The 24638-nt window shown below is 40.9% G+C and overlaps 1 protein-coding gene across 3 annotated transcripts in view; it reads left to right on the top strand.

Annotated features, from left to right (window-relative positions):
* Positions 1 to 24638, top strand: part of Prkca (protein kinase C alpha) — a 405865-nt gene that overhangs the window by 250844 nt on the left and 130383 nt on the right. For all 3 annotated transcript variants that reach the window (XM_020165212.2, XM_074045803.1, XM_074045802.1), the window contains 2 exons: positions 19127 to 19238; positions 21862 to 21990. In XM_020165212.2, coding sequence (XP_020020801.1) covers positions 19127 to 19238; positions 21862 to 21990 — 241 coding nt within the window. The remainder of the gene's footprint in view (positions 1 to 19126; positions 19239 to 21861; positions 21991 to 24638) is intronic.

Consider the following 24638-nt stretch of genomic DNA (forward strand, 5'->3'; position numbering starts at 1 on the left):
TAAACTTATTCATTCTTGTGTCCATTCATTCGTCTGGTTTTCTGTAAGTATGTATGTCTCTCTGTATACAAATTACAAGTATTTCATTCATATGTGTGTGTGTGTGTGTGTGTATAAAGATTATTAGGAGGCCTATTAGTAATTTTTTTAAAAAAGTAAGTTTTAAAATCATGATTCAGAAAACTTTACATAGCTACCAGGCACAGTTTTGAGATAGCTCTGGGGCTCTCAAAGATAAGTAGCAGACATCGAGTCACAAGGAAATACAGCCTTTGAGACCTTACTTAGGGATTTAAATAAAAGAATATGACTGAAGCAATTTTATATTCTGGTACATGCTCTCCTTGTGAACTACATACCTGCATTCTGCAGGGCTAGGCTGCAATTAGACATAGACCTTTCCTGAATATCTGAAGAGGAGAATTACAACTAGGGCAAATGTGCCCAACTTCCTCAGGTGGTGGTGGTGTTCCTGCCGCCTCTCCTCCCCTCCCATCTTCCATCTCTCCATCCATTCATCCTTCTATCCATCCATCTTCATAGTCTTCTTTTATTAACTCCTAGAACTTTTAGACTTTTCCTGGGAAGTAGATGAGGAGGGGGAACCCATATGAGGGAGGTTGATCTCATCAAGCATAATTAGCCCCAAATATCATATACCCTTTCCTCCCCAACTGAGAAAGTAAGGCTTATGGATTAAAAAACAAAATCACAGTCTTGGCATCTTGATCTGGTAGTCTAAGCCAATTTGAGAACCTCAGATCAGGAGACTAGTTCTGTAGACTGGCAAAAGTCATGGTTCTTCACTGAGTCTGTCTCATTAGCTGTTGGATGATGAAGTTAGCGCTGGTTACAAAGGTAACACCCTGGTCTCTCTGCTCATTTTCTTTCTCTTCATCTGGGACCAAATTGGTCTATGATTCTGGCAGTCATCACCTCCAGAAGACTACAGTTTTGGGGAAGCCCTAAAGCCAAGTGTGTAGATGAAAGCATAAGGAGCTTTCTACAGCAAGCAAAAGCTGGCTTTTTTTCCCCCTGGAAGGAAGTGACAGTTGGATGCCTGGCACTTTCACATGGCCTATTTTCCCCCTGGGAAGTTATAAAAAATATCCATTAAGGCTGGTTTGTATATGCAACAGAAGGGCATAATGTGCTCCTCAAATGAATATCATTATCTCTAGCCATGAAATGAAAGCCTGTGAGGGATGGTAATGTGGTTGGTGTGATTTCCTCAGAGCCATGGGCTTTGGCAAAGCTCAACTGTGTTGAAACCAATCTCTTCTCTCTCTCCCACTCAGTGTCTCAAGGCAAAACCTCATTAAGCAGATGTTTGAAGAGGTTTATTATTGTCTCTTTTAAGTCTCTGAAAGAGAGGGAAGGAGAAAGAAAAGTGGGGTAATCCTTACACGGCTGTAAGGTTTAGAAGACAACCCCCTCCCCCCACTTCTTTGCCCTCCAAATCCCATGGTGAGTTTCAAAGCAATGCAAGAGGCACTAGATTACGAATGATGCCAGTGGTTGTTACTGAGCCCCAAGACATCTAGGAAAATAGGTATTTGGGGGTAATTTTTTAAAAATCCAAACAACTTTGAAGTTAGTCACACTGACTTTCACTTATTCCCTTCAGTGACCACAATGGGGTCATAGATAACACAGATCCAGAAACATGTGGTCCATGCACAGTGGGTCGTATCACTTTCAAAATACGTGCCTTCCTCAGTGGTTTGTTCATGTGAACAGCAGAAGAGAAACATCCACTCTGCTGCTTTCTAATAGTGAAAACTTGACAAAATGGGTAGAATTCACATGGCTGCTCAGCTGTTCATTGAGCAGCCTCCATTAGCTGGTGCCTGTTTTTTGAGATTTTGAAAAATCACCTCCCTCTTTAATATTATTGCTCAAAAGTTCCACTTCCAAAGAGGGAGTAGAATTTTCTGTGGCCAGAAAATAGCTGTTTTACCTCCAGGTAGACCGAGGAAAAGAGCAAGCAAAGAGGTGACTATAACAGGATAATACAACTCTTCTAAAAGTACCCAACAGATCTTCTTGGCCAGAGCATGGCCCAACAGGTGGCCAAAACCACCTGTAGCTGTAAGAGAACCTGAAAAGTGTATTTTGTCAGCTGGATCTGTTGTCATTCCCACAAAGTATAATCTATTCACATGGTGAAAAGAAGAATCAATTTGGGTCGAGTTCTGCCAGTGTCTGCTATGGGAGGGAATTCAGGTCCAGTGGGTGGAAACTGATTAATTCCAAGGAGTCAAACTGAGTGCATCTGCAATGGCCCATTGATACCACACATGGTATGTGTCCTGTCCAGATCGCTCACTGTGGCCAGTCTACAGGAAGTGTACAAACATTTACTGTCCCTAGAGAGTTGGAATTTCTGCCCAACCTTTTTCTTAATTATTCTGTGCATGTTTTGTGAGGGGAAATAGATCTGTCTTACAGCTAACAAAATAGCCTTGAGGCTTGGAATGTATTTTATCATGGAGCATCTGAAAATAACTCAGCTCTGAAGTTCCATGATGAAGTTGTCCTCTGGCAGTGGGGTAAAAATAAGTCTTTATCCAACATCAGCACAAGTTTAACCAAGCTCTGACAATGACTTAGTAGTTAGTGTGTCTGCTCCTATGTTAACCACCAAGAGCCTGTCTTCAGAGGTACCACTCTCTGTAGAGAAGACTCAGGTTGACCTTGATGTCCATCAAGAAGAGAGGCGCTCTTCTGTTCCTGAGAGTTTGGATCCATTGAGCTGTTCAGTGACCTCTTGGAACTACAACCCAACAGAACCAACCCAGAAGGATGGCTAGACATTTGAGTTACATTTAGTGACATTTTCTTGTGAAGACTGTAAGATTTAGAATTTGGGTGTGTCTTTAAAGTATTTCCATTGGAAACTAAACAACATCATGATAAATGCCATTGAGGCCTTAAAAATGTAATCATTTCTTCTATGGGGACCTGCAAACCCCATTTACTATTTCTTGTGCTTAGCGATACACTTTGCTCTAAGTTTATTATAGTAAATCTATTACAATCCTACCACCTGTTTGATGACTTAGCATTCAACCAATGATTATTTGCTTCATTTAAGAGGTAGGACTCTTTTCATGTCTTCATGAAAATCTATGGTTTTTAGAGTGGGAGTTGAGAGAAAACATTGTGAAAAATATATTCTTTATTCGTTGAGTAAGGATACATTTTTCAGGACAGACACCTGTAAGAGATCAGATATTTTCTTTGAAAATGTCACAGTAACCTTGGAGAATGGCAAGTAAAGCAAGAACTAGCACCTTCTCCAGGTACTTATCAGTTCTAGAAGTGATCAGGAAAACTGGAAGCCATGTCTTTGGATGTATCAAAATAACTTCTGATTCTCAGACGTCTTTGCTAGGTTGAACTTTAGCAGGGTTTTGCAACTCAATTCAGAGAGTCAACATTAGGAAAAGAGTCTTAAAAAATAGGTAGAGTAATAAGCGCAACAATACAACAGCAGCCTTTCTGAAGACCACTCATGTATTCTTAGTTGTTTATAGTTAATTGTATGCAAACAGTGGTCCTCTCCAGCTATAATCTGGGCAATGAGATTAAAGATAACAGAAAAAAGCTGATTACAAACAGATACGTTTACAACCAAACCTTAGCCCAGCAGAGGAGATGGAAGCCCCGGAAGATGGCTCACTTCATTTCCTCTGTGCTCAAGAACATATATTATAACATAGCAAAGGATTTTTAAGTGAATTGTAATAAGGCCAGGTATAGTGGCTCATGTTTGTAATCCCAACTACAGGGGAGGCAGCAATTGAGAGGATTTCTGTTTGAGGCCAGCCCTGGGCAAAGTTAGCAAGAGACCATCCCAACATTGAAGTCCAGGTATGGTGATTTGCACCAGTCGTTCCATCTGCATTGGAGGCAAAGGTCGGAGGACCGTGGTCCAGGCCAGCCTCAGGCATAAAACTTAAGATCCTACCTGAAAAATAACTAAAGCATAAAGGACTGGAGGCATGGCTCAAGTAGTAGAGCACCTGCTTGGCAAGTGTGAAGCCCTGAATTCAAACACTAGTACTAAAAAACAAAAACAAGTGGATTGTAATCAGACCCGACCTGTGATATTTCCCTTTCCTTAGGATTCTGCTTTCCTAAACAGAATATAGGAAACTGTTATCCCCCTGAAAATAAAGTATCAGAGTAACACTTCTCAGGTGACTTAACTCTATGAATTCGAGGAACTGACCTTCCCCAGGACATTGTTGATGTGTGAGAAGTACACTGCAAGTTCCATGCCACACTCAGCCTTCTCTGCCCATTTCCTAGAGGACAGATTAAGACAGTTTCTGTCTTCTACTGGTGGAAAAGCCTCACCACATCCTGTTTCTTCAGCAGAAGAAGTTGACTGCTCCCTCCTTGCACCAGAATACCTATGGTATCACTTGTCAGATAACAGATCTAGAATTTTCCTAAACATATCAATGTAACTATGACTTGATTATTCCATTCTTAAATATTGTCCTGCCAGATGTTTTACCTACACATGCAGCAGGCTTTTCAAAAGAGACAGACATGTACTAATAGGTGAGAGGTCTGTTTAGAGGCCTGGAGGCTAATTTGTACTCACTTCCCTTCATGCTAGGTTGGGGGGTGGTGGTGGGTAATGGGTTGAAGGCAACAGCTAGCTTAGACTAAGCATCACTGTTGACATGATCTTCAGCAAATATGTATTGAGCTCCCATAATGTCTAGATGTAGTCCCTGATCTCCCACGGGGCACTGTCCTCTTGGAGGGAACTCAGCATTTATTCATTCCACTGATGCTTGGGAAGAGTGTGCTTTCTGTGAAGACCCTATTCTGTGACTAGAAGTTCAGCTGGGAACAAGGCCAACAAGGCCCCTCTCAAATTCTTGTGGAATTTGCATTTTAAAGAAAAAAATGCAGAATTTATACAAATAAAAATGACATAAGAAAGATAATTTCAGATTATGTGATGTGAAGAAGTGAAGATACTGTCATAGGAACTATCTAGAGGGCTCCTTAGATAGAAGTGTTGAGGAAAAACACTGGAAAGGAGGAAGTGATAGCTGAGCTAAGTCCTGAATGACAAACCAGACATCCTTGGGAAGAGCTGGGGTGCTGTGTTCTAGATGGACTGGCAGCAAGTGCAGAAGCCCTGAGGTGAGGACAAATAAAGGATGTATTCAGAAAACAAGTAACAAAGATCCTTTATAAATACTTAGAAAATGGGAGATGTGGCGAGTACAGGCTGTGGGATAAAAAGAGAGAAACTGAGTGTTGGCAGTCAGAGAAAGCCTCAGGGAAGAGGCAGCCTGGAGAGGGGTCCTTGAAGCGGTTTAGAATGAAGCAGTGTGGGAAGAGGAGAGGCTTTCCCAATAGCAGGAGGGGTTGCTGGGTGCTAAGATACCAAGGCAAGTTTGTGGGGAGTCCTATAGTGGCTAAGGAAGTTGGACAGTTAGATTGTGCCAAAGTGTGGCTGAACTAAGAAGGCAATGGGTAGTTGCTAGAGGGTTTTGAGCAAGGAGTGTCATATGCCAGGAAGGGAGTGTGGTGGAGGTAGATGGTGGAAGGAAGCCACCAGGAGAATATAAAAGTGGATCTAAGGCTGGCTTCAGATGGCAACATGGGGTTAGCATGAAAGGTCGAGTGCAAGAGGAAGACCCAAGCAGTGCTTGTTTAGTCCCTAGAGTTGGAAGGACATATCTGCCCTTGTGGTTTGGGGAAGGAGTAAATTAAGGGCTCATGGACCAGATGAGTGTCCCTGGGAAGAAAGTTCTAAATTTGCATTGTCCAGTTCAGAAGGCACCAGCCTCCTGCATCTACCTACATGTAAATGAATTGAAAGTAGAAAGCACCACATTTCTGGGACTCAGTAGCCACAGGGGACAGCACAGATATAAAACATTCCCGTCATTGCCAGAGGTGCTGTTAACCTGGCACCTGCTCGTTAATCTTCCTGATGAGCAAATCCTTTGTTTTCTGTAGATCACAAGAAAGTCTCCTTTGCTATTTTACATTAGAAACTACTTTCCTGCTGAAATTCCTATGTGTATAGAACATATCCACTTGCATATACTGGTTAGGTTCTTTGTGATATTTCATTTGTCTGATTGTCAAATGCTGTAGACTTGACCAAAAAAACAAAACAAAAAAAAAAAAACAATAGAAAAGTCCTTTGCAGAAAAAGCAGAATGCTTGAATACCACACACTATGGGGGCTGAATAAAATCTAAACCTGACTCAGCCTTTCTGGAGCAGACTATTGTGAGGGGTCTGAGGAGTGAGGGTGGGGGTGTGCATGCTTTAAAACCCAAATTCATCAGTGCAGTGACAGCAAGGTTCCTCTTTACTCTTGTGGTGACAAACTTGAAGACTTTCTGACTGGCATCCCTTGATATCATTCTATTCCCCTCCAGTGGAATTTAAGGGGACCTGTCTTTCTCCTCCATCCTGAACACATTTGCAATAGTAAGAAAAGAAAGGAGACAGAAAAAGGTACCATTATCATTTACTTCAATGTCGTGATGGGCCGCTTCTTGACATTGTATCTTTTTGCCTTCTGTTCTCTGTCCATTTGAGTGACTTGGGAAAAGAAATGTTTGGGCATCTGTACTGTGTATGGCTATTTATCCTGATGCGAGAATGATGCCTCTTGTATTCCTAGGATCAGTATTAGCTTAGCATCTAGCACAGAGTTGGGCCCATTAACTGTGTCAAAGGTATGGTTTAAAGTCCTGATTCTACCACTCACTAGCCATGGTTTTTGGTTAAATTGTTTACTTTTCTTAGCCTCTGTTTAATTGTCTTTAAACTGGGGACTATCCTTTGACCCTCCATGATCATATTATAAGATATAAGGAAATATTGCAAGCCCCTTGGAGACAAGGTGGACCCTAAATTTACCTGACTTCCTTTTCCCTCCTCCCTTCTGGACGAAGGGGAAAGTTCCTATTGGAAATGATGGACCCTTGGCATAAAGGTGGCACACAGGAGGTCTGGGACTGCCTTTAAGTTGCTTACACAGGCTGTAGGCTACCATTTCATTTTGTTGTATTTCCCTTTTAAATACTGAACTTTTCTAACATTAAACTGGTTTACAGAGAAAAATAATTTTTACTAGCCATTAGAGTGTTTCTGTATCCCTGAATAAAAAGAACGTTATCCTCTGAGGCCTATGGGCAAACTCATTTAAAAGCCACACTTCTCCCCATTTTCTTCCTTCCCATCACCATTTCATAGCCTCCCTTGGCAGAGGGGAAAGGTGAGCACTAACCATTAAACATTTGTTTGGTAAATAGCATGGATTTTCTGCTTTGATTTTAGCACAATTGTTTGCTACTAGTGGAAATATTAGCATATTCACAATGATATTTTTGTTAAGTATTTGTGTTAAAAGAACAACAAAAAAAAATGAGTTTCAGATTTGCTTGTAGGTTTCTGCCACCCTAAAGGCAAGCTTTTCATTTTTACAAGCGCTGAACAAACAGTGCCAGTGGGTTAAGGTGTAGGATTGGAGGTTTCTGGGGGCATTACCGCAAGTACTACTATTTTTGTCACTGTTTTAGATGAGTCTGGAGGCATCGCTTTGGATGCATTTAAAGTCACAGTTGGAGGAAAGTGCATTAGCTTTGCCTCCTATTGTTTAAGGAAAGAAAGAGAGAGAGAGGAGGGGCACAGCCACCAGCACACAGCAACCAAATGTAGAGATGCTGGGACAGAAATGAGGAAGGAAAGTGCCACGTTAGAGGCAGAAGATATCTAAGCTGAAGACTGTGCACCTGTCCTAGGGACACATGAGTGAAGACCAAGGTGAAAGGGTTTTTTACCCAGTCACGTCTATAAAACCCAATCCAGTGCATTAGTGTGAAACTAAGATCCCAAGAAACTTAGAGCAGGCTAGAAATACATATTTCTGTTTGTTTAATTTGTAAGATGTTCTGCTTCATGGCATTCATTCCTTAAGTAGCAATTGGCTGAAGATTCACTATCCAAAAAAAAAAAAAAAAATATATATATATATATATATATATATATATATATATATAGAACCTTCCCTGTTTCTTAATTCCAAATTTTAGAAAAAGGAACAAAGGTACAATAAACTCTTGAGGAGTGAGGATCTTGCTTCAGTTGGAGAGAAGAAAATGTCTACCATCAATTGAGGGGGCTTTGAATGATTGTTGAGCAGATGGGGAAGCCTGACCCATGGACAGATGCCCAAATCTAACTAAAGTCAAGAAAGCCCAAGAGCTAGTTCATCACTTGTTTGCTAAGATAGAAAAGTGGCTACTTTCTAGCTTATCCAGAAGGCTCAGCAGCTATCCAGCACCACCAGAGCTGCTCCATGAGACAGACCCTGCCTTATCAGGATGGATAGCTCTTAAATTTAATATTTTATGTCCTTCTCTTTGGCCCATGATTTACACTTCTGGCTTTTATCCCAAGGAACTGACAAGACTCTTGCTCCTAAATGTTTGTGGTACAGTTGTTTAAGATATGAAAAATTAGAACTAGCTTAAATGTCTAGAAACTGAGGATTAATACAACCATACAGTGAACTATCACACAGCTAGATCTGATATTTGATCACAGCTAGATCTGGCTTTATATTTAAAGCCTTGGAAAAATGTTTAAGATAAACTTAAAAAAAAAAGCTATTTAGTATGATCTGTTTAGCTAATAGCTATTTAGCTATTTAGTATGATCACTAAGACAGTACTCTGCTCCTGTCTTTCTCTCCCCCATCCTCCCACTCCTGTCTCTCTTGCTCCCATATCTTTGTTGAATGAAATATACCAAAATGTTAATGTATATATGTTTCTTTCAACTTTATCAAAACTAGTTAGTTCAACAAAACTATCTAGTTTTGCTTAAATGAATAAATCTCATACAGTTTGTTAAAATGAATACATTTTACCTATGTAAATAAACATGTAAACAATGAAATTTAATAACAAGTAAGACTAGAATAATTAATATTTTATCATAAACTGTACATTTTTATAAAGCAAGGTTTTAACCAAGATCAGTGCACATGAGAAAGTTAGTGTATCTACCCACAGCTAGGAGAGTGTTACTGCTTTGGAAAAAATCTCTAGGGAGTAACAAGTAATCTGCATAAAGAATCAGTTACCTAAGAAAGGCTCCTGCCCATTTGTGCTTTGCAGTCACAAAAAGACTGTTACACTTTCTGACTCTTTTGTATTTAATCAGATGAACAAATACCAGTGCTGGGGAACCTTCCAACATTATAGCAAGGCATAAAAGTCAGCCGCCTTGCAGATAATGTTATGCGTTTTCAAGTCCTTGATAAAAGTAAATGTGAAATCTCAGGCATATTAGCTAGCTACTACCAAACATTAGCCTTCAAAATTTGTTCCAGACTATCACAAAATGGCGGATGAGTCACCTCACACAACAATCCAATTCGGTCTTTATTGGATTAAACAAAGATGATGGGATTGTAGAGTCTCTCAAATAATATGTTTCCATTTATCTCTGATTTGTTCTCAGATAGCACTTGGCCATAAATTTTTAAAGGAGACATACAACTTTATACCGGGCTGGCAGAGGTCCACATAATTAAGCTACTTCCTGTGTTCCTTTTTTATTTTCCTTTCAAACTATGGTATTGCAGGTAACCAAATCCTTAATTAATGTGAACATGTTTGGTACTAAAAAATGCTATAAAATTCTTATTAATGAACAAATCAGTGGTTGTCGGAGCTAGAAACAGCAAAGATACGGATATAAGGGGAAAAGCCCAAGGGAGCTTCTTGGTGGTAGATACAGTCTTATATCATGAGTCAGAATGTGATAAAACCTTACAGAACTATGCACACACCCACACACAATGAGGGCCTGTAAAAACTGGTAAAATCCATTGTAATGTCTATGCCTGTTTTAGGGTTCTGATCATGTAGTATTAATCGTAATATGTTTTCATCTTAATGGCTCAAGTGATAAAGGGCCTGCCTAGCAAGTATGAAACCCTGAGTTCAAACCCCTGTACCACACACACACACACACACACACACACACACACACAAAGATGTTTTCATTGGAGGAAACTGGATGAAGGGTCCACAAAAACTCTCTGCACTATTTTTATAATTCATGAGTCTAAAACTACTTCCACATAAAAACTTTTTAAAAAAAATAACATTTTTTTAAATGTGAGACTTTCCTGCCAAGATTATTATTCTTCAGGTTATCATAAACCTTGTTAAAGTAGCTAGCACACTTTAATTGAATAAGCAAAGAATTATAATATTTAAATGATTTCCCTTGGAGGAGACAGTATGAATGATAATAGGGAAGAACATAATGATTTGTCTTTGAAATAAAAACTCCCATAAACTCCTAAGTATGTAGTGTAAATAAAGAAATAAAGTAGTATCAGCAGAAGACTCTTACTGTCCTCCTCCACTGTCACCTCACTTATAGGAGGACCATAGATCCCCACACACTGCTGTGTGGCTTCTAGCTCCTCCCTAGAAGCAGACCATCCACCACCCTGAATCAGACTTGGCCAAGGGGAGTGAGGTCCCCATTTGCAAGAAGGATTACAGATTGTGCTATTCAGTTCCTTGGCCTCTATCATGAGCACGGTGCTGGGATGAGCAGGGAAGTGTTCCTACCCTGTAGCCACTGACATGTTACATGGATGAAAAGTAAATGTGGTGGAAAACCAGTGAGATTTTGAGGTTGGTTATTACTGCTTTACCACTGCCAAGCTTTTACCATATCTAAAGGGGAGATGGTTCTGTTTGGCATCGCCAACTTAAAATTATTTCCACTTGGGCTTAAACCTCCAACTCTATTCTATTGTTCTTTACCAAATAATAGAAAATGGCAAGAGATGCTGAGCTTCCTGAGGGTTTTTACTAATGATGATATTGTTCAAAATGTTTGCTGCCCCTTCTCAGGGAGGACATATCACCCTGCCTGGTTGACTTTAGCTTGATTACATGTCTTGCTTGGGCCAATGAAATGTGAGCAGAAATAATGACACCATTTCTGAGTAAGGGATTTAAGAGCTCTTGAGCATTTAAGAGTCCTGCCCTTTCTGTTTTTCCTCTGCCTTGAGCTTCTCTGTAAAGAGGGTCCCAAAGTAAAGAGTGAGAAATAAATGTTTGCTGTGTCTAACCACTGAACTTAGAGTGATTTGTTTATGCCCCATAATGGAGCCTCTCTCCAGTGAGACAGGACCTAAGTCCCATCTAGCATCTTCACCATCTGGCACATAGTAGGTACATAAATTTTTAAGCAAAATGAAAAGATTGATAGAAAACAAGGAAATAACCTTATTTTTAGCAAATAATATTTAGGCTTTATGATGTGAATATTTACACATTATAAATATATTATTTTAAAGGGGAGTGGTAAAGGGAATGAACTCAAGTATAAGAACTTTTGTGAATGCCACAGTGTACTCCCACCCAACACAACAATTAAATAAATAAATAGACTATTTTAGCATCATTAATTCCAAACTAGATCAGAGAGTCTTTTGGAATTTGAAAACTGTAATGGAGAGGACGTATATCAGTGTCTGGAGATGGTGATGACCTATAAACTCCTATATTAAAAAATCAGAAGATGTTAGTCATAGAGCTTTCAATTAAGATTTCAGTTGTGTTGATGACTGGTGCTGCCAGATGCCTTCATAGTTACTGCATAGAGATACCTTCTTGGCATATTGCTCTAGAACTGCATGCAGAGCCCATTCATTATCACACACAGCAGGTGTGCTCCGATTCTCCAGCTTGCACAGGCTCTCCCTCCAGTGCATCTCATGAGGCAGCTGAAATGTAACCAAAGGTGTTCAGCTGGGCTTCATGGTCATTTGGATAACATGGAAAATGCACAAATACCTTTTTTTTTTTTTTACTTAAATCTATTCAGGTAATGTTAAGTCTCCTTTCACTTTCAGCTCTGAATTTGACTGTCCCTACACTTCCCCAGAGGCATTTCACTTGCAAATCTAGAGAAATCAATGTTCAGTGGAGTGGGGATAGTTTTGCTTCTGTTTTTGACATGTCATTCTAGTTTATGTTCCATTCTGTGACTTGCTCTTTTCATGAGACAATAGATTTTGGCAATTAGTCCATATTGTTACAGAAAGGTCTAGCTCATTTGATTTAACTGCTGTGTCTCATTCTATAGTATAAATATGTTATGGTTTATTTAGTCATTGCCTCACTGTGGAGATTTGTCTAGAATTTTTTTTAAAGACTGTGGCTTCACATTTAATGACAGAGCGTCTTGCTTAGTTGGACAAAGGATCTTGCAAATCCTTCTACTAGCAAAGACTGATTTAACAAATGGTTCAACTGTAAAGATGACTGGTATTCATCAAGATAAGACAGAATTACATTACAGATCAAAAATTAAGTCACTAGAAATGGAAACTCCTTTGCTCTTTCTTAGAACAGGCAACATACAAGGATACCAATCTGGTCAAAGGCAAAATACATTCTGAAGCCCAAATGGAGAGTGGCCAGGCTGACCTAGCAGCCTGAAAAAGATGATGGAAGCCCTCTTAGTATGTGAGATACAATGTGCTTATTACAGTGATACCCAAGTTATATGAAATCACCCTGGTTTGGGTAAGACTTTCAAGTTTTTGTTAATAAAAAATTTAAAAATAGGAATTTCTTGTCTCTTAGTTAAGAAAAAAAGCCTGCTTTCTAAAAAAAAAATTCAGATCACAGTAATGATGCCAGCTTCACCCTTGGAGCAGTGTTTTTGGTGTTGCTTATGTAGTCAGCATGTGGGTGACATTTAGACCCCAGCCTGGCTTACAAGTATGATTCACGGGAACGCATCAGATGGTGAAAACAGGGAAATTTTCTTGGTATTTAAGGGAGCAGCTTGAAGAAGCCACAGTGCTCTAGGCACTTGAGGAAGTCACGCCGCAGAACTTGACTGTGTTAAAAGCAGTCTTGCCCAGAAACTCTGCAAGCCTGAACCTCAGCCCTCAAGGACAAGTATTTTGGTCCGCCACAAAAACTCCAGGGCATTTTAGAGGCATTCAGATATGGATGGAAAATGCTAGCCAGGATGTCCTCTAGCCATTATTTTGCTCATGAAATTAAAAGGGCATGTGAAGCATTCGTCTGTGCCCATACACACTTCCTCACCACAGACCATCACTGGCCACCTGGCCCCTGGAGCGTGGGGAATGGCAGTTCCTCTAGAGGCTTCACTGCACATTGCTAGACTGTTCTCCATCCTCAAATACTGTGATTGCAAAGTTACCTAGAACACATTGCCTTCTGGATGGTCATAGACAGTCCAGCACAGAGGCATCTGGGAAGTCCAGCTCAGTCAGCATGTAGGTCCACGGGCTTGTTTTTTTTAATCAGCCACAAATGATAGTGGTAATGATGCTCCTGCCGCTGATGCTGAAGAAAGCCTTGAAAAGTCTTGATGGGAATGTTGAGAAGTGTTTCCAAGGACGGCTAATTGCATTGCTGTTTATAAAGTTAAGAAATGAGAAACTAGCTAGCAGATGCTTCCTATAGGGCTTGCATTTTTCATTGGTTGTTTTTTTTTGGGGGGGGAGGGGTTGGTAAGAAATTCAGATTTCATTTGCGCCTATGGAAAGTAGTTTACTCGAGACGATCATTTCCCACAAGCCACACATATGCTGAAGTGTCTGAACTGAATGTTTCCTCCTTTTATTATAAAGTAATATCAGGCTTCTGACACATGACAGCAGGTTTCCTACTCCACTTAACAAGACGCTGCCAGTGCCTGAGAAGAAAAAAGTAACATTTCCATGCATTTTACTATAAGGAAAATACTATTAACTTTATAGTAGAGAAGACTCATGATACACCGCCATTTCTCTGTGGTACTGAATATGGGCAAACTTGCCATAACTCACATATGGGATAACTTCGTCTAGAACCCTCAAGCAAACACTGATGAAAATGCACTTTGTTAAGGACTTGGTACTTGCTTTCATGCAGTTTTGGTGAAGGCCCATCATGTGAGAGACAAAATTATTTTTAGAGGATTCCCAGATAGAATTCTGTACTTGAGCAGCTATGCAGTACACAGGGACCCTTCTATGTTTCTCTTCTCTTCTTGCTTTGGTTTTCAGAGAACTCAGAGATAAACATTAAAACTTCATGTTCATTCTTGGTTTTGAAACAGTTGCTAATTTAGCAGTGTCTATTAGGACCTTTCTTTTAGTGTCAGGTCAGTGTGTGTGGGGGGGTGTGTGATGAAAAAATGAAAGGGAAGTAGACAGAATAAGTCATTATCATGAGTAGAAGAATGAAGTAAGTAGCATGTAGAAGACAGAGTAGAATGCTCAGGAAGGTCAGCCAGGGGAGAAGAATTGAATCTGGTAGCGACATCTGGAGCAGCTTCCTGAGGAGGTGGGAACTTGCTGCCTCGGTAGGTGTTCCAGCTGGTGGAGTCTTGACACAAGATGGCTATGGCAGGTGGAAGCCACCACACATGAAGACATGGGGAAAGAAGCCTAGGGGACTGCACCCAACTGAAGGCTTGGGTTCCAAGGCTTATGAATATAAAAGAGAGTTCCAGGGCAACTCAGAACCTGAGGATCAGGGACAAGTGGACATGGGCATACCTAAGCTTCAACTTCTCCAGGACCCACTTCTCTCCACCCATCTCCTGGCTATCCAGAGCCTTCTGGACACCAGGAGTCATTGCCATGATTTATTGGGCGACTATCACAAAACCTGCTCTCTGGCCAATGGGGAACAGTTCATGTCTTGGGATTCTGCTGTCTGTCTTTCCCTACAGGTTCCACCACTACCTGGAAACCCACAGCTGTCACAACTTTCAGTCTGTCATGACCCAGGCTGACTGCACACCTGACTGAGCCCTTTGCCAGCCTGGGCCTTGAAATGACTTTCTTGTGGAAAACTGGTCAGAAGACTTTGGGAACAACATGTGTTTCTTATACTTAGAGAAGAGTTTTCTGATGCTACTTCTTGGATGGATCATTGGGCTCATCCTCCCACTACCCCATCGTGTGAGATCCATAGTAGGCTATGGATTTCATGAACAAGTAGATGTTCTTTTGGTGCCGTTCTCCTTGAGTTAGTGATATCTACCCAGCAAACATTACTGTATTCCATACTCAGTATACGTTATATTTAATTCGTAAGTTTTACAATGAAAATCCTTGCCTTGGTATATGCATGGGAAATCTAGTGAGCCCTGAAATCTGTAGTTTGATTGGTGGTGTAGCAATAGCAATGCCCTGGTTCTGCTAACTTTCTGTGGTTATATAAGATATTCTCACTGGGGAAAGCTGGATGAAGAGCATACAGGAACAGGCCATGCTAGTTTTACAAATTCTTGCAAGTCTTAAATGATTTCAAAGTAAAAACGTTTTTGTTTTGTTTTTAATAGCAAGACAAAATCTAAGAGGCCATCAAGTGCAATTGTTTTTCACTTTCATGTTAGCAGTGGCCTCCCTCTTTTTCTTTCTTCTATCCCCTTTCCTCAGCAGCCTCAGGCACCTCCTGGCAACCTTAGGGCTTGGTGAAGTATTGTTTAAAAATGCTGTTCCCATTCCCATACCTTCAGGGTCCAGATGAAGAATCAAGGCCCAAAGAAGTAAAATGCATTGTCTTTAGTTGCTATTGATAGAAACAGAGAGCCTGGGAGATTTTTAGTTCCACTGGCTCTCTGCAAATCATGAGTCACACACAGCTCTTTAGTGAACACTGTGCTCTTTTGTCAGACTGGGTGAGATTAATTAGACTGGGAGAGCTTCCATATTCCTGCCTTCCACTTCTATGGTACAGGTGACTGAGTCATCCTGACAGTGGGGACAGTGCATAGGATGGTCTGGGCAGTGGGCAGTTTCATAGTCACCACTTAGGGTGATTACCAAGTGACTTCCTTAGAAGGCCAGGCACAGGTACAGGGATCAGGAATGCTGGACCGAAGAAAAAGTCCCCTGCCTTCTGCCTTTGTGGCTCCCACCCTGACTACCAGTGAGGACTGACATTGCCTACCGTTTCTGTTCCTCTCTTCAGACCCAAGTTACTGACATCTTGAGGGAGAAACCTTGGCCACCTCAAAGTTTACTTCCAAGGATAATGTGATAATCTCTTGCATTTGTAAACCTTTCTCATATGCTCCTTGAATTGAGCCTCACCCTTAGGGCAGACTGGTTTTACTTCTGCTTTATAAGTAAGTGACATGACTTCTTCAAGGTTGCAGAGTTTATGTCAGGGCTGGAGTCAGAATGCAGGTCTCCAGAATGCTGGTAAATATTCTTTTCTCAAGAGACTCTTGTTCTCAACAGTGATCTTAGGTATTGTAAAGCATCTGCACACGCTGGATAATCAACAGACAGATGATGGTGTTAACGATTGTTGTGTCATAAGCAGCATCTGTGGCCACATGTGAATTTCAGAAGTGAAAGACTCTGGGCGTTGGTGATTCTGCAGACTTATGCAGGAGGTGGAAGCAATGGCTTCCTCTTTTCTTACACCTCCCAACCCAACTGTACCCGAAGATGTATATGAGTGTAGGAAGAATAAGAGTGGAGATTCTCCTGAAAAGTGAAGCACATTGCTGTGTGCCATGTCAGTAGAGATCTGTGTGACAATCGACTGGCATGACAGCCACCCTGGGGCTGCCGTGCCTGCACATATTCCAGAGAGCTCAGAGTGAGCTGCCATCCTTCATTTACTGCCAATTGTTGATGCCTCATTTCTGCAGAGAAACTGGTTGCTTCTTTCCCCCAGCATCTTCTTTGCCCTTCACCGTGTAGGATGCAACCTTTCCTGTCAACATGGGTACTGTTAATTGGTGCTGACGCCACCCTGTTTCTTTAGCATTCTGCCTCATGTCTGGGCTATGGGGAAATTGGAGGGCCGTTTGAATAGTGGAAATCTGAGGTTTTACATCACTCCATCTTCACAGCTACTACTTGCTCAGGAAAATAGTTTCTCAAGGAGAATTTTTTTTTTTTACACACTGAAGGAGACATTTAGAAGGCAAACTAGTGACCTGCTGCAGGAATATTGTTAGTCAGCTAGTACCTGTTAGGTACTCAATAAATGGATGTTGAATGACCTTCTAAAATGGTGGTTCTTAGTCTTTAATATACCTGCCAATCTTAGATCACGTGCAGAGCCTGAAAAACTTTGCCTAAAAGGCTCTTCCCCCAGAGTTTCTGATTTAGGTGGTTTGGGGAGAAGCTAAAGAATTTGTATTTCTAACAGGTTCCAGGTGATGTGATGCTGTGTAGGGATGGCATGTTCAAAACCATTGTCCTAAAGTAGTGATAGATGAACTTTTCCTGAAAAGGCCAGATAGTAAATATTTTAGGCTTTGTGGTCCACACTACTTCTGTCACAAGAACTCTACTCCACCATTGTAGACACAGAAACTATGCCACTCAATGTGCATGACTGTGTACCAATAAAATTTTAGTTATAAAACAGGTGGTTGACTTGTTTCCAAAAAATTTGTGTTGAAAATATAAAAATGAAAAAAATATGGTAAGAGCCAGATCCTCATTCTGGGTAGATCTTTGAAAGCTCTTAAGAAAAGAATCAGATGGTGGTCAAATCTCAACTCTGACTCATGAGCCTTGTGTCTTTGGAAAGGTCATTCACATCTCTGTAAAATGAGGGTAGTAATATTACAGTGAAAAACAGGGAGACTTGCTCACCTCTATTAAATCCAAGTAGTGCACCATGAGGGTTTTCTTTGCTGTTCTTTAGACTTACCTGCATGATTGAAGTATTTCAGAATTTTCTAGTCTATGCCTTTAAAAAGTAGTCATATTCACTCATTAGCATATATGTGACTTAGCTTTTAGGTTCCAAAGCCAACCAAAGGCAAATTATCTTATAAAGTCAAATATCACCTTTGTAATCTTCTTAGGTCACTGGTACCTAGGTCCTTAGAAAGTCAAAGCCAAGGACATCCTTTTTAGTGTCTCTTTGCACTTGAGAAACCCTGAACTACAGAGGAGCTCAGGGTTAATGTATCTAAACAGAGTTATTGGTCTCCTGTCTCTCTCCAAACCCTACCCCAATGTGGTCTTCCTTAATTGAGTTGGTTCAACCATCTTTATAGCTGCTCAAACCACAGAGTGATTTGGGAGGAAGCATTTAGTGATGATGGTTCCTCATGTATACCTGTTGAGTATGAAATTGTTTTGTAATTCAAATAAAGCAAAATGATCATTTGATTCAGCCCTCTCCTTGGCTGGTTGACAGGGGCCTAAGAAGCCAGAAAGCTTGCCTACTCTATCTACACAACACTCGGCCTGCATAAGCAGCCCTCTAAGCATTTTACAGATTGACTTGTTTTGTCTTCACAGCAACCACATAAGACAGGTATTATTGATTCTCCAGTTTGCACTTGAGGCAGAAAAGATAAATCATTTGTCCAGGTTCATGCTTCTGGAAAATAGCAGAATCCAGAGAGACTCCAGAATCCAGGCTCTGAGCCACTATGGCCTATTATAGAGAGTTTTTGTATCCCTGTCTGTAATCTATCTGTGAATTGAGGAACACAGACTTTACTTAGGAAAACAGATGTCTAGTGGTACCGTCGCACATTGTGGGGTCTGCTAGAAAAGGTAATGAATTTGTGGCAGTGATAGAGGAAGTGTAATTCTGGTGCATTTCCACTTTTTATCTAACCACGCTGGAGTGTCCCCATCCAATGTTCATAATACTTTAGAAGCAGTTCTGATCCTGTGAGGTTGGGCATATATCTGGTTTCACAGCGTATTGTGCGTCTGGAAAACTTGTACAAGAGATTTCCCAAAGGATCCAGATCGAGGGTTATTCAGTTCAGCTTGCTAGGTGCCTGGGGGACAGAGAACTGCATAAGCACCCAGCAGAAGTGATAGCTTTGGTGGAAACATTACGATGGTATGTGCAAATTACACCCCACGAAGAGAGGAAACATGGGTATTTGTTACACTGAAATCTGACATGGCAATGTCATGGACACCCATCGTATGACTTTAGAGAATAGTACAAAGTCTGGTGTTACTGAACCTTGACAGTAGATATGGGGTATGAGCTTGACTTAATCCAAAACTGTGGCCTTTTCATGCCTGGAATGAGCATTGTACTTCTCTCTGCAGGATCCCAGAAGCAAGCACAAATTTAAAATCCACACTTATGGAAGCCCCACCTTCTGTGATCACTGTGGATCGCTGCTGTATGGACTTATCCACCAAGGGATGAAATGTGACAGTAAGTAAGTTTTCTCTTCCAGTAGATAGTGAAGCTCTGCAGCTTATGCCCAGATTTACTGAGTGCTGAAGGTTTGGTAACTTCTCAACACCAATTCATCAAGAGAGAGAATTGGTTCAGATGCAGACCAAATTGAACAGTGTAGAATCTCTCCTCTGTCCAAGTTCTGGCTTATTAAACTACTTACTTGCCTAATTATGAGCCAAAAAAGCACTTGGTTTATAAATGAAGTAAGTGGGTACTGTCAGTTTTGTTTTGTTTTTTTTAAATGGGAGAAATCTTCAATCCTTATAAAATGCAGGCTAGTCAAACCCCAAAGAAAACTCCCCACCTCCAGATTCCACATTTGGTTGGCTTCAAAAAATAAGCTAAGCAACCACAGTCATTATCTTTCTATGTCTCTAATTAGTGGGTGGACTATGGAAAAATCCAGGAGGCTCTCCTTAAAACTGGAGCTAAAATGAACATAAAAACCAGGATAGCATCTTACTTAAGTTCACTCATCCTGCCTGTTCATAAACAGATCAGATTTAGAGCAGACCAGCTCAAGATGAAATCACCAAGGACCTCTGACAAGAAGGACAGGAGTCCTTTTCCATCCTCCTCTTTTGTCTCATTTCCATCTCCAACAAATGCCAGGAGAAAAGAAAAACAACTGTGGAAACTCTGCTTTGCTAATTCTTAAATTATGAGATTCCCCAGGCTATTCATTTGAATAAAAGTTTATGTTCTTAGGACATGAAAAGGCAATGGCAAAGCCTGTTTTTCTAATAGACAGGCAGATATTATGGAACCTGCAGCATGGTCTCATTCATTAATGACTATTACAGTGGCCAAAGTATTGTATTTATATCCTACATGGAACAAACACAATATATAAAAAATTAATATATGTGAGGGTATTATAGAGTTTCTCAGAACACAGGAATTGACCTTCCTCATAAAGTTATACAGTTTAACAGCCTAATGTAAACTTTGTTATCTCCCAGGCCAGTGGCCTTATATGTTTCAAGAAACCCTGGGATTCCAAAGATTCAGTTTTCAGGGTCTCTACAAGTACTAATTCTAAGTGCATTTATAAATATACCTTTAACTATTTTAAAACCCGGAACAAAAATGAACACCTGAATGTGTTACTTCCATGCAACCTTGACCAAGTGAGGCACTGGAGAGGTTATATTGCCATCCTCACTCCTGGGCAGAACTCAGAATCAAGTGTCTCCTGTCACATCCACTCAACTGAGGGGCCTACTGGGCTGATAAGGCATATGCCCTTGTGTTTCTGGATGTGCTGAGGGCTTGGTGCTGCATCATAACATGGCAGAGGCCTCATGTGGAAAGACAGACCAAGCTGCCAAACCAGATCTTGCTGCTTCTTCTGACAAAGCCACAAATGCCATCCTGGGAGCCCCACCCTCACAATCTCATCTAATCCTAATGACTTCCCAAATGTCCTACCTCCAAATACCATTATCATGTGCATTTGGGGGTAAGTGTCCAACATACAAACTTTTGAGGGACATACCCTAGCAATATCAACTAGCATCCTTAACAGCTGTTTTAGGATTTTGTTTGGCTTTACTGGCTGTCCTTATAATAACTAAATGGTATAAATTTGAATTTATTAACTAAATTTGTGCTAATAACACTCATCTTGTTTACATATTAGGATTCTGCTTGAAAAATTGGTTCCACTACTAAAAAAATTTCATAAACCACTGATCAGTTTACGTTGTCATCTTCAAATCAAATACTGGAAATGAAAAGGATAGGAAGGCTCCACCTTGAAGACTGTAGAATGACTTTGTTAGCATCCCAGGGAGGGTTTGTGAAATCCCAGCGGCCATCCTTCCCTCCAGGAAGCCTGAAGGTAGCAGGAGGGTAGAGCTTAAACTCCTACACAATTTCATGTTTGCAGTCAGCTTTTGGAGTTCTTTTCAGGGTTGCTTTGGTTCATTGCAATAAGACTGATCTTTTTTATCCTCCGCCCGTCTCACCCACATAATGTCAGCTGTAAGAAATGGCTTATGCCAGGCGTGTATTTGTTTTACTTGGAATAATATTTAAATATTGAAGACAGGTTTAAAATATCAAACACAAGTTCTTAAAAAAAAAGTGTACTTACACCTTCTTGAAAATACTGGGTTAGTTGAGGAAAAGAAAAATTTTTTTTAACTTTCCTATACTCAGCCCACAGATTGTCACTTTCTCAGTAGTGAGCTCAGAAAGGCAGAAGGAATTCTTTGGCAAAAAGTATCCTCTGTTTAAAATTTGCATATTATATGCTTGTGTGTACATAAACTTAATTAGTCTGAGCTTTGTACACATTTACCTGAGTGGATTTTGTTAAATATTTGAAATGGTTACAGAAGAACAACTGAGGTATTTTAGTTTGGTGAAGACTGAGCAAATATGGAATGAATATTTTTAGGATACTGTCACTCACACGAAGCCTGTGCTGGAAAGGACATCTGCTAACAGTCCTTTATGTCACCAAAAACATTATAGCAAAGTAGCAAGTTAGGGGGTAACTCACTCCCACGTCTGTGCATATACCAAAAACACAGAGGAAGTACTGTCAGTCCATATGGCCAGCCTTACCCTTGGCTTTCTTGATTCACAGCCTGCGACATGAATGTTCACAAGCAGTGTGTGATAAACGTCCCCAGCCTCTGTGGAATGGATCACACAGAGAAGAGGGGGCGGATTTACCTGAAGGCCGAGGTCAGCGATGAAAAGCTCCATGTCACAGGTAAGATGTGCTTGGCCAGGGGTAGCATGTCTAGGCAAAGGTCAAGGTGATGCCAAGGCAGGGTTGGGGCCGGAACGGATGCACTCAGGCCATCATCACCATCTTTGAGTCCTGGAGACTTGGTGAACACATCTCTAGGAGACTGGTCTGTACATCTGAATTCCCAAACACTCAGTGTCATACAGAGTCACAGCCACTGTGTGGATCCCAGTATTTGGACAATATGACCAGTGTGTTCTCTTGGTACTGATATGGGGATAGGGAAGCCAATTAATAAAATTGCTATTGATGAGACTAGAAGTAGAGCAGGGAAGGCAGATGGGTGGAGGATGGTATGCTCAGTGACATTAGGCTGTAATGACCTGATAAATCCACCTGAACTATAGCAGCAATCAGTGTGTGTGTGTGTGTGTGTGTGTGTGTCTCTCTCTCTCTCTCTCTCTCTCTCTCTCTCCCTCTGCTGTGTTAGGTACAGTGCCAGGTATTCATATAGATTATTTAGTCCTCACATCTTCTTGATTATTAGCCTCATTATCCAGAAAAGGAAACTGAGACACAGAGAAATGGGTAACTTACAGCATTGCAGAGTTAAGAAGTAAGGAACAGGAATGAAACATTTCACTCCAACCCTTGCTTCTAACCATCCATCATTCTATGTGCACTTCCAACACATGGACCAGCCACAGATTGGATTTCCTTAACTGTGGGCCAGGATTCTCCCTCATGGGGCTGTGTCTGGGTGGACTCTTTCATTACCTGGCTTTTCCTTCAGTTTTCTCACCAGATCTACTTTCAGTGTATCAACATACTCAACCAAATTATCATGGAGTCTTGGCCACCCAGGACCTGTCCTGTGTCCTCAACATGACTTTGCTTCTCTGTGCCACCATCCACTCCATGTTGACTTCTGATCTAACTCTCAGACAGCTTTCTTGTTTCCATACCCTTGGGGCTCCCTCATCAGTGCTTTTCCCTTGACAAGTCCTTTTGTCTTCATTTGATCTGCAAAGGTATTATGTTCCCATTTATATTTAGGATTCTAAGTTATCCTAAGTGTTGAAAAAACTGACTTTAATATTTGTAAATAATAGAAGACATCATAGTAGAAAGGCAGGAAGTGTCTATTTAAGAAAAAAAGGAAAGGTCAAGGGTTCCAAAGAGAGCTTACTTTGGGAAACATCTTTACATTTTTTTTCCTTTGAAAAATAAGTACAGTTTCTTCTGAGGTCAGAATGCAGGGAAACCAAACAAAGGATCTTGAGGTGTTGCTAGGAGAAGGGTAGTATAACTTGCCTCTGGATAACTCATGAGACAAGCCAACCATAGCTAATGGCCAAGATGGAACTGTGAATGAAGTCCCCATCATATACATAGACATTTTTTTGTTTGTTTTAGAGAAACAAACTTTCTTTCCTTACTTTCTCTAAACCATCCCTGTTGTGCCCTTCCATGTGGTGCTATGGCTGTCACCTAAATTTCTCTTCTGTGGGGCTGATGCTCTTGTCAAGAGTCTGCACTGCCCAGACCTCTCTGACCTGTACCCATGCTCTCTGCCCAGAGGAAGTGGGGCTTCTCAGGGACGGTGAACTTGACGAGAACATTTGCAATGCACGCCCCAACCTCACTCCTGTTCCTCCCTCTTTTCTCCTAAGGCTTGTGTTTTGTCAAAGCCATGTATGGGGGCAGAGAGCATGCAATAAGTGAAAATTAGCATAAAGCATAGCCACCGTAGGTGGGAAGGGATTGAGGAACATCAAGTAGAATGCCTAGTGACTAAACATTGTTATGCTGTTCCTTACCTTTACCTCTTTCCAAAGCTACTGCTGTCAGCAATAGAATAACCATCACAGGTGAACAGTCAGAGTTTAATTGTGGGGTTTACACGAGACACTGTACAGCTTGCTGTAAGGCAAAAATGCTTGGACCGAGTTTTTAAATGTTGACCTGTAATTCATTGTGTTTATGGATAAAGCAAAACACACTCTGTGCCCCATGCCTTCTTCTGAAATAAAAGCAGCAACTGCCTGATTCCTCCTGAATTGTGCAGTCTCATCCATGAGTCGAAAGAGCCTTGTAGATGTAACAGTGCACAGAAAGGCACAGGTGCCCTGGCTGTGGTGGCACATGGGTAAAAGAGAAGGTCAGGTCCCATCGTACTAATCATTCCATCTCTGCCAAGACTTGAACTGGACTCACAGTTATAGGATGATCAGGGTCATTTCTTTCACTGAATTGGACGTGGACTTTTCACACATGAAAATCATCCAGTATGCAGTCATGTCTTTTGAGAGTTAAATTAGTTTGTACAGATACAGCTTTACTCTGGGAATGTGAATTCCCCAGAGTAATTATTAATAATGATAATGTCTTATTCCATTCAGTCTGCTATAACAAAATACCTTAGACTGGATAATTTATAAATAGAAATTTATTTCTATTGTGATAAGTTTAAGATGAAGGCACCCGGGGATTCAGTGTCTAGCGAAGGCTCACATGCTTTATAGATGGCACCTCTTGCTGTGTCCTTGTGGCTGAGGTGAGGAAAGCTGTGCTCTCACTTGGCAGAACGGGCAGACATGCTCCCTTTGATCTCTTTTATGAGGGTGATGACCTCACTCACCATGCTGGAGCCTTGTGCCTTATCATTT

The sequence above is a fragment of the Castor canadensis genome, chromosome 11 (assembly GCF_047511655.1).
Source record: "Castor canadensis chromosome 11, mCasCan1.hap1v2, whole genome shotgun sequence".
Lineage (NCBI taxonomy): Eukaryota > Metazoa > Chordata > Mammalia > Rodentia > Castoridae > Castor > Castor canadensis.